Source organism: Penaeus chinensis, unplaced genomic scaffold, assembly GCF_019202785.1.
Source record: "Penaeus chinensis breed Huanghai No. 1 unplaced genomic scaffold, ASM1920278v2 CTG_4674, whole genome shotgun sequence".
Classification (NCBI taxonomy): domain Eukaryota; kingdom Metazoa; phylum Arthropoda; class Malacostraca; order Decapoda; family Penaeidae; genus Penaeus; species Penaeus chinensis.
In genome coordinates, this window is record NW_025918262.1 from 5,001 (window position 1) to 15,456 (window position 10,456).

A 10,456-nucleotide genomic window follows, 5' to 3' on the forward strand; every position below is an offset into this window, starting at 1 on the left:
ACGAGTTCGAAATGTTACGATTTAGTTTCATTTGTAGGTGTTTTCTTTTTCACATTATGTCACATTTTCTACTCCCATATTTCCCTCTCAGAGGGATGTGTCTGGATGCGTGACACACTTACAATCATTCGCTTTAACACGCTGTCCTCCTCTTCGAGTTGCGAGTCCGTTTCTCTTTCCTCTGCTTGATCACTGAGCTTTTTCTGGAAACAACATTACTCCTTAGGTTATTTTCCATGTTTGGCATTATCAGACATTAGTCTCTATTTTGTTGCTATCAACGCGTGTGTACGAAGGACCAGCCTACCTTGAGGGCCTCGATCGTCTTGTCTCGTCTACTGAGCTTCTTCTCAAGCTCGCCTCTCGCTTTGGCTGCCTCTTTCTCCTTCCTCTTCTCCCGGCTTTTGAGACTTTTCATCCTTTCATTGTGCTCTGCCTGGAAACGAACGACTTTATGAGTACTGCATCACAAGACATGTATTTGTTGACGATATGCATTATCTCTTCCTATCAGCGTGCGCCCACATCAGCGGTTCCTTGGTTTCCAAAGGGAGAACTTACCTCGGCTCGTGTGAGCTCACTCTCCTCTCTCGTCTTCATCGTCAGCGCTCGATCCTTGCCCCATTTTTCTTCTAGACGAGATTCTCTCTCTATCTATCTGTTCATCTATCTATTCATCCGTCTCTGAGTGTCTTTTAAAACCCTCAGGTTTTATTCCCCTACCTCATTTTTTCTGTCTATCTGTCTAGCACTGTCTCTCTCATTTCATCTCTAAATGAACACGTTCTCTATATCCCGCTCTCTCTCCTTCCCTGCCTCTGTCTCTTTCTATCACCTCTCTGTATCTCTGCATGTAATGAAGTATAACTGCGAGTCTGTATTTGATCACACAGGCGACAACTGTAAAGTTGCAATGTATTCCTGAAGATCTGCGATTTGCTCGTTGAGACCTTCCTTCTCGGCTTCATGCTCTCTCGCATCACTCTCACACCTTCGCTGATGCAATTGTGCTTGCTTCACCTGCTCCTGAAGCGGTCAACTTTGGTTAGAATGTTGCGAACCAAATTGAGCACTTAATTTGAATTTGGCTTGTGTCTTGTTGTTTCCTTAAACTTCCAGGAAAGAGAGAAAAAGAGAAAGAGAAGTATCATGTTCCTACAGTCGGTCGATTGCTCTCTATTTTCGCCCGATTATCTACCTTGTTGACACAGACATGCACACGCATGAAGAAATGCATGTATTCCTAAATGACAATAAAGACACGGCTAGAAATATGGATAAATTCTTCCACACTGTCTTAAGATAGGATTGCCTGCCGGTCTCCTCTCTTTCCACCTAACTTCTGTGCAAGCTGTTACCCTCCCTCCTTCCCTCCCTTTCTCTATCTCCATTCTTTCTCTTTCTGTCTCTCTCTCTCCTACTTCTCTTTCTCTTTCTCACTCTTCTCTTTCCTCTCTTCATCTCCCTTCCATACCTTTTGAGATGTGATCTCTTCTTCCTTTCTTCCAATCTCTTGCATCAGTTCTCTGTTCTCCCTCTTCAGGTCGGCTGCCTCGTCGTCTTTGATGTTGAGGGCCATGTTCGAGTCCCGCAGTTTGGCCTCGTACTCAGTCTGCGGAGGAGACGACGCGCGTCAGGAATGCCTTCCTAGCCAGGGGAATCAGATACCCAAGAGCAACAACCCTCTCTCTGTGTACGTACCTCTACCTTTTTGATTTCTGTCTTCATCTTCTTCTCCTGCTCGTCGAGTTTTTCCTGCAAGAGAAAAGTCTCAAGAAAGTGTCTTCTCATATCATTCTACTTAGCTCCCCACTTTTCTTCTCTCCTCTCCGTTCTTCATTCTTTTCTCTCCCTCTCTGTGTCTCTAACATGCACCTGAGTTACCTTGTTATCCTGTTCCTTTTCCTGAAGGTCCTCCTTCAACTTTTCGATTTCCTTCTGCAGGGTGGCTGCCTCCGCCACCTTCAAGTCGTACCTCTTGCTCATCTCCTTCTGCTCGTCGATTTTTTCCTGCAAGAGAAAAGTCTCAGGAAAGTGTCTTCTCATATCATTCTACTTAGCTCCCCACTTTTCTTCTCTATTCTCTGTTCTTCATTCTTTTCTCTCCCTCTCTGTGTCTCTAACCTGCTCGTCGAGTTTTTCCTGCAAGAGAAAAGTCTCAGGAAAGTGTCTTCTCATATCATTCTACTTAGCTCCCCACTTTTCTTCTCTCCTCTCCGTTCTTCATTCTTTTCTCTCCCTCTCTGTGTCTCTAACATGCACCTGTGTCTCATACATGAGTTACCTTGCTTTCCTCTTCCTTTTCCTGAAGGTCCTTCTTCAACTTTTCGATTTCCTTCTGCAGGGTGGCTGCCTCCGCCACCTTCAAGTCGTACCTCTTGCTCATCTCCTTCTGCTCGTCGATTTTTTCCTGCAAGAGAAAAGTCTCAGGAAAGTGTCTTCTCATATTATTCTACTTAGCTCCCCACTTTTCTTCTCTCCTCTCCGTTCTTCATTCTTTTCCCTCCCTCTCTGTGTCTCTAACATGCACCTGAGTTACCTTTTCCTTTTCCTGAAGGTCCTTCTTCAACTTTTCGTTTTCCTTCTGCAGGGTGGCTGCCTCCGCCACCTTCGAGTCGTACAGCTTCCTCATCTCCTTCTTCTGCTTCTCGGGATTGTCCTGTAAGAGAAAAGTCTCAGGAATGCGTCGAGGAAACCGCTTTGGCGCCGCAGCCAAAGCGGAACCTGATGACAGCAACTGGGGCACAAAGCATGGCCTTACCCTATACGCCAGCAGGACTTCCTTCACAGCCTGATGATAATGCGCACAGTCTATGGGAGTTAGGCCTGAGGGAGGAAGAAGCTCGTATTAAGCGTCGTGTTCGTGGGTGATGGGAAGGAGGGTGGAAATGTGAGGATGGAAATGGGGATGGGAATTAAGGTAATGAAGCAGAGGAGAAGAGAGAACGAGGAGGGAAGAAGGAAGAAGGAGAAAAGAAAAGAAGGGATAAAGAGAATAGCAATGAGAGGGAGCGAGGAAAGAGCGAAGGAAGGAAAATAGGTAGAATAAAGGCAGAGAAAAGGAAAAATGAGCAGAGAAACGGAGAACAAGGAAGAGGGAGGAAAACTGAATCAAAGAAGTGCAGAGAGGAGAGAAAAGATAGATGGGAGAAAACAGGAGAAAGAAAGACAGAAGGGAGGAAGGGGAAAGAGAGAATGGAGGTAGAGAAAAGAGAGGAGAAAGAAGCCAGAAGGGAGGAGAAAGAGGAAGAAATGAAGAGGAAAACGAAAAAAAAGGAGGAAGAGATATGGAGAAAGAAAACGAGAGTAGAATAGAAGAAGGGGAGTTGGGAAAGAGGAGAAGGAAGAGAGAAAGGGAGGGTTAGAAAGAAGAAAGCAAAAAGACCGAGAGTAGAAGGAAAAAAGCGAGATACAAGGAAGAGGAAGATGAAGAATAGAGTGAGGAAGCGATGAAGAGATAAAGGAGAGAGAAAGGGAGGGGAGAGAAGGAAGAGGAGAAAAAGATGAAGAGAGACAGAAGAGAAAAGGGAGAGAGAGGAAGAAGTGCATACAGGAAGCAAGCGTAGAGAGAAGGGAAGGAGAAAGAGAACGGAGAAAATAAAAATCATGATAACAAGATATAATGAAAATGAAAATTATTGTAACAGTAATAACAATACATACGAATATAAAGCGAAGAGGAAATAACACGAAAATATATAAAGTAGCATAAAATGCAGTAGTAATTAAAACAATATAATCATGGAAATATATGATGGCTGTAATAATTACTCAACTGACATTAATATCATGAGAAAATTTGATGATAATGATAATAGCAATAGAAATGCATACGAATGAATTAGGAAAATTTAGTAAAACGAAATTAAGTGCAATGAGCATGAATAAACTACACCATTAATAATAAAATAAAGATTAAAATATATGAGAACTGGAACAATTACTCAACTAATATCAATAATAAAAAAAAATATTATAATAATGACGTTAATACCCTAACATGAGGATAATCACATGATAATAAAAGCAAACATGAATAATAGTAAGAATAAAGTGAAAACAAAAATAAATTAAAGAACAAGAAAGTCAAAAAGAACTGGACTGTTTGCAAGAAACGGGAGATCTGAGTGAGTGAAAAGATCAGAGAATCTGCTTAAGAAACCATACCTATCAGGACCAAACCGTCTAAACAGAAGCGGAGGACAACGGCAATTTTAGATAGATTGGATGACAAAAGAAAAAAAAGAAAAAAAGAAAGAAAAAGAATATTGGGCGAAATGAAAAGAAAAAATATGAAAGAATGCGAAGAATTTAATCATTAGCATTCGGTTTAATATATAAATAGACTTCATAATATCATTTAATAACTTCATAATCTCATGTAATAATCTAATAATCTCATTTGATATTAAATAATGTAATTCAGTAATTCAACAAAAAGAAATAATGAGAATAAGAATAAGAGTTTATCTTTCGGAGGAATGCACAGCACATGCACGACAAGGTGAAGAAAGAGGAAAGGAGGAGGAGGAGAGAAAGAATGGTAACAGAAAGGGAGGGAGGAGGAGGAGAGAGAGAATAGTAACAGAGAGGGAGGGAGGAGGAGAGAGAAAATAGTAAAAGAGAGGGAGGAAAGAGGAGGAGAGAGAGAATAGTAACAGAGAAGGAGGGAGGAGGAGAGAGAGAATATTAACAGAGAGGAAGGAAGGAGGAGAGAGATAATAGTAACCGAGAGGGAGGGAGAAGGAGGCGACAGAGAATAGTAACAGAAAGGGAGGGAGGAGGAAGAGAGAGAAAATAGTAACAGAAAGGGAGGGAGGAGGAGGAGAGAAAGAATAGTAACAGAGAGGGAGGGAGAAGGAGGCGAGAGAGAATAGTAACAGAGAAGGAGGAAGGAGGAGGAGAGAGAGAATAGTAACAGAGAGGGAGGGAGGTGAAGGAGAGAGAGAATAGTAACAGAGAGGGAGGGAGGTGGAGGAGAGAGAGAATAGTAACCAAGTGGGAGGGAGGAGGAGAAAGAGAGAATAGTAACAGAGAGGGAGGGAGGAGGAGGAGAGAGAATAGTAACTGAGAGGGAGGGAGGAGGAGAGAGAGAATAGTAAAAGAGAGGGAGGGAGGAGGAGGAGAGAGAGAATAGTAACAGAGAGGGAGGGAGGTGAGGAGAGAGATAATAGTAATCGAGAGGGAGGGAGGAGGAGGAGGAGAGAGAATAGTGAACGAGAAGGGAGGGAGGAGGAAGGAGAGAGAGAATAGTAACAGAGAGGGAGGAGAAGGAGGAGAGAGAGAATAGTAACCGAGAGGGAGGGAGAAGGAGGAGAGAGAGAATAGTAACAGAGAGGGAGGGAGGAGGAGAGAGAGAATAGTAACAGAGAGGGAGGGAGGAGGAGGAGAGAGAATAGTAACCAAGAGGGAGGGAGGAGGAGGAGAGAGAGAATAGTAACAGAAAGGGAGGGAGAAGGAAGCGAGAGAGAATAGTGAGCGAGAGGGAGGGAGGAGGAGGAGAGAGAGAATAGTAACAGAGAGGGAGGGAGGAGGAGGAGAGAGAGATTAGTAACAGAGAGGGAGGGAGGAGGAGGAGAGAGAGAATAGTAACAGAGAGGGAGGGAGGAGGAGGAGAGAGACAAAGGGACTAAGATGAAATCAGACGCAGGGACAGGAAGGGCCCCTCCAAGTGTGGCGCATAATAATTGCCGATGTCCATTTCTTACCTTTGAAATGACTACCTTTTTAGATGGAACTTTGGCAAGAAGTAGAAAAACTGACCTAGAGTTTCCCTTTCTCCACACACACACACCCGTACACATACACACGTACACACACACACACAAATCATTCGGTTCTGGGAAATTGACTAATTGGCAACTCCCGCCCAAAACCCGGGCTCTCAGTGACAGAAAAATGACATTCATGAGCACAGAATACAGAAGCTCAGGCCACCTCTTCGCATAAACACCATCGGGTGTGAAGGAAACAGTCACAAGGTGCCCTCAATATGCAAAATGATGGCATTAAAACCACTTATTTTCCTCACTTATAGAGCTGCAGTATGACGAGAGTGCCAATTAGTCCTTTTTCCACAGACATTATTTCTTCTCGTTCCACAAATCACCAAAGGAAATGAAGATAAAAAAAAAGTAATTATAAATGCTCATCATAATAATGAATATACTGACAGCAATAATAATATTGAAAATAATAATAATCATAATAATAGCATTGATGCTACTAATAATAACAATGACAAACATAGTGATACTAATGAAAGAGAATAACAATGATTATGATAACTATCATAATTCATTTGAATATAAATCAACTGATATTTTGTAGGAAAATATATGAAAATGTTTAATATCAGATATGAAATTATGAATACCAATATCGGCTTCAGATATATGACAGCGTTAATGAGAGTGATAAAAGGATCTTAAAAAATGGCTATTTAATACAATTATAAAAATAACAACAGCAATATCAATTATAATAACAAAATAATAATAATAACATACTACAAATGAAAGAAATTGAAAAAATAAAGCTAACAACAATAATGCTAATAATTCTAACAGAAGTATTGATGTAATTGTAATAAGAATAAAGTAAATAATAACAATAATGATAATTATAATAACAACAAATACAACAATAATATCAATAACAATATAAATAATAATAAATACGACAATAATGATAAAAATAATGCCGCTGTCATCGGCTCCCCCCCCCCCCCCCATGTGTTTATGTGTGTTCGTGTGTGTGGGATAGAGAATGTGAATCTGAGCGTATGTGTGTTTGTGTGTGTGTTTGTGTGTGTGTGAATTTGAGCGTGTATGTGTGTGTGAATGTGAACATGTGTATGTGTGTGAATGTGAGCGTGTTTGTGAGCGTGTGTGTGTGTGTGAATATGAACGTGTATTAGTGTATGTGAATGTAAACATGTGTACGTGTGTGTGAGTGTGAGCATGTCTGTGTTTGTGTGTGTGTGTTTGTATATGTGTATGTAAAAGTGAGCATGTGTGTGTGTGTGTGTGAATGTGGACGTGTGCGTGTATGTTTGTGTATGTGTGAATGTGAATACGCGCGTGTGTGTGTGTGTGAATGTGAGCCTGTGTGTGTGAGTGAATTTGAGTGTGTGTGTGTGTGTGTGTGTGTATGTGTGAATGTGAGCGTGTGTGTGTGTGTTTGAATGTGAGCATTTGAGTGTGTGTGTGTGTGTGTGTATGTGTGTGAGTGTGATCATGTATGTGTGTGCGTGTGTGTGTGAATGTGACCGTTTGTGTGTTTGTGTGTGTGTGTGTGAATGTGAGCATGTGTGTGTGTGAATGTGAGCAAGCGTTTGTTTGTTTGTGTGAGTTTGTTTGTGCGTGTATGTATGAGGGAAAGAATGTGAATGTCAGCGTGTGTTTGTGAGGGAGAGAGTGTGAATGTGTGTGAGAATGTGAGCACGTGTGTGTGTGTGTGTGTGTGTGTGTGTGTGTAAATGTGAGAGTGTGTGTAAATGTGAGCGTGTGTGTGGGTGTCTGTACATATGCGCGTTCGCGCTTGTGTGTTTGTACATGTGTGTGGGTTTGTACGTGTATGTGTGAGGGAAAGAATGTGAATGTGTGTGTGTGTGAATGTAAGTGTGTGTGTTTGTTTTTGCATGTGTGTGTGAATATGAGTGTGTGTGTATGTGAGCGTATGTGTGTGTAAGTGTGAATGTGAGCGTGTGCGTGTGTGTGAATGTGTGCGTGTGTGTATGTGTCACTCTCTCCCACCATCTCATATTGTATGTATCTATACATATATCAAACATACATATATACACATATATGAATGTATACATGTATATATGAATATAAATATGTATATATATATGTACATATATAAAATTTGTAGATATTAATGTGTGTTTGTTTGTGTGTGTGTGTATATATATATATATATATATATATATATATATATATATATATCTACCTGGTCTAGAGATACCCTCTCCACACACACACACAAACACAAATACACAGACACAAACACAAACTTGCAAAAGAAACACGCACACACACACAAACACACATATTCACACATAGAAACACAAATACACACACAAACATAGACACACACACAAGCATATGAACACACACAAAAACACAGACACACACACAAAAACACATACTAACAAACAAAAACACATGCAAGCACAATCACACACACACACACAAACGCAAACACACACAAGCACACAGACCTAACAAACACACACACACATATAAACACACAAACACACGCACACAGACACACATGAACACACACAAACACATAAACACACACACACACAAACGCACAAACAAATACAAATACACAAACATAAACACAGATATACATACACACACAAATACATACACACAAACACACACACACACAAAAACACACACACACAAACACTCACACAAAAACACACGTACACAAAAACACATACACACAAACAGAAACACACATATACATACACAAACACACTGAGGAAGACACACACACAAACATACTCACAAACACACATACACAGAAACACACAAGCATACTCACAATCACAAACACACACACAAACACAAACACACGAACACAAAAAACGCACACACACACACAAACACAAACAAACACAAACATAGGCACACACACTAACACATACACACACACACAAACACAAATACAAACACACACACACAAATGAACACAGAAATCCTTTGTCAATTGTGTACTAAATATCTCGGGAAGAAATATCGGCTCTAGCAAATTGACTAATTGGCAACTCCCAACAAAATCCCGCGCTCTGAGGGACAGAAAAATGGCGTTCATAGGCACGGAATACAAAAGTCTTGACCACCAATTAACATAAACACCACCGGCTGTGAAGAGAATAGTCACAAGGCGCAATCTTTATAGAAAATAATGGCATGCAAACAATAATTACTTTTCCCACGAAAAGCACGGGATTTAAACGGAAGGTGCCAATTAGTCAATTTTCCCCACACACTATTTCTTCACACCACATTTTTTTCATTTTTTTGTTATTGGTTTTGCATCTTAAGGGATGATGATTATAAGACTAGGATAATAAAAAATATCAACAGCAACAATAATAACAACAACAATAATAATATTAATAATAATAATAATAATAATAACAACAATAATAATATTAATAATAATAATAGCAATAATGGAAATACAATATAAATGACAGTAATACCAATATTAATAATAATAACAATATTAATAATAATAACAATATTAATCTCATTGATATTACAATTTTCTTATCATTACTATTATTATCATTACTTTCAGTGATAATGTCCAAACTAATAATGATTAAAAGATAATAACAATATAGATAATAATAACAGTAAGAAAAGAAACGTCGATCCCGTCGCCTTACCCCAGCAGTCTCTGGCATTGACGTCGGCGCCCCCCGCCAGGAGGACGTCCACTACGGAATTATGACCATTCAACGCAGCATTATGAAGGGGGCTCCTTCCTGAGGGAGGAAGAGGCTTGTATTAAGTCGTCGTTCATGGGTGATGGGAGGGAGGGTGGAATTGCAGGTCATGGTGAGGATGGGAATTAGGGTGATGGGGGTGAAAGGAAGAGGAAATAATGGGAAAATAGAAGGTAAAGAGAGCGAGAGAGAAAGGGGGATAGAAGGAAAGGGGGGGTAGAGAGGGAGAAAGAAAGAAGGGGGGGGGGGGTAGAGATATGAAAATGCAAAAAAAAAAAAAAAAAAAAAAAAAAAAAAAAAAAAAAACATTTCTTAATCTCCATTTCCTTTGGCGAGAAATATTGTCTCTGAAAAATTGACTAATTGGCACCTTCCACCGAACTCCCGCGCTTATTGTTAGAAACAACAAAAAACATAGTTCGCATGCCATTATTTTGCATACAGATGGCACCTGTTGACTGTTCTCTTCACGCCGGGTGGTGTTTATGCTAATTGGTGGTCTGAGCTTCTGTATTCCGTGCTTATGAACGTCATTTTTCTGTCACTCAGAACCCGGGTTTTTGTCGGGAGTCGCCAATTAGTCAATTTCCAAGATATTTCGGACAAAATTGCCAAAGGATTTGTGTGTGTGTCTGTGTTTGTAAGTTTGTGTTTGTGCGTGACTGTGTATATTTGTGTTTGTGAGGGTGTTTGTGTGTGTTTGTGAGTGTGTTTGTGAGTGTGTTTGTGTTTGTGTGTGTGTTTCTATTTGTATTTGTGTGTGTTTGTGTTTGTGTGTGTGAGTGTGTGCTTTTGTCTTTGTGTTTGTGCTTGTGTGTATATGTGTGTCTGTGTTTGTGTTTTTTTATGTGTGTGTTTGTATGTTTGTGTGTGTGTTTGTGTGTGTTTGTGTTTGTGTGTTTGAGTATGTGTTTGTGTTTATGTGTGTATGTGGGTGTTTATGTTTGTTTGTTTGTTTGTTTCATTGTCAGTGTATGTTTG

The 10,456-nt window shown here is 40.2% G+C and overlaps 1 protein-coding gene across 16 annotated transcripts in view; it reads right to left on the minus strand.

Moving 5' to 3' along the window:
- LOC125024773 (GA-binding protein subunit beta-2-like) overlaps window positions 1–9,494 on the minus strand; it is a gene marked incomplete at its 5' end in the record, with an annotated part of 10,445 nt that extends 951 nt beyond the window's left edge. The window contains 10 exon segments of one of the 16 annotated variants that reach the window (XM_047612526.1): window positions 123–203; window positions 308–436; window positions 901–1,026; window positions 1,475–1,612; window positions 1,702–1,755; window positions 1,885–2,010; window positions 2,285–2,293; window positions 2,540–2,659; window positions 2,762–2,826; window positions 9,416–9,494. In XM_047612526.1, the coding sequence (XP_047468482.1) occupies window positions 123–203; window positions 308–436; window positions 901–1,026; window positions 1,475–1,612; window positions 1,702–1,755; window positions 1,885–2,010; window positions 2,285–2,293; window positions 2,540–2,659; window positions 2,762–2,826; window positions 9,416–9,494 (927 nt within the window). 16 annotated transcript variants of the gene reach the window in all.
- Window positions 9,495–10,456: the final 962 nt, after the last annotated feature.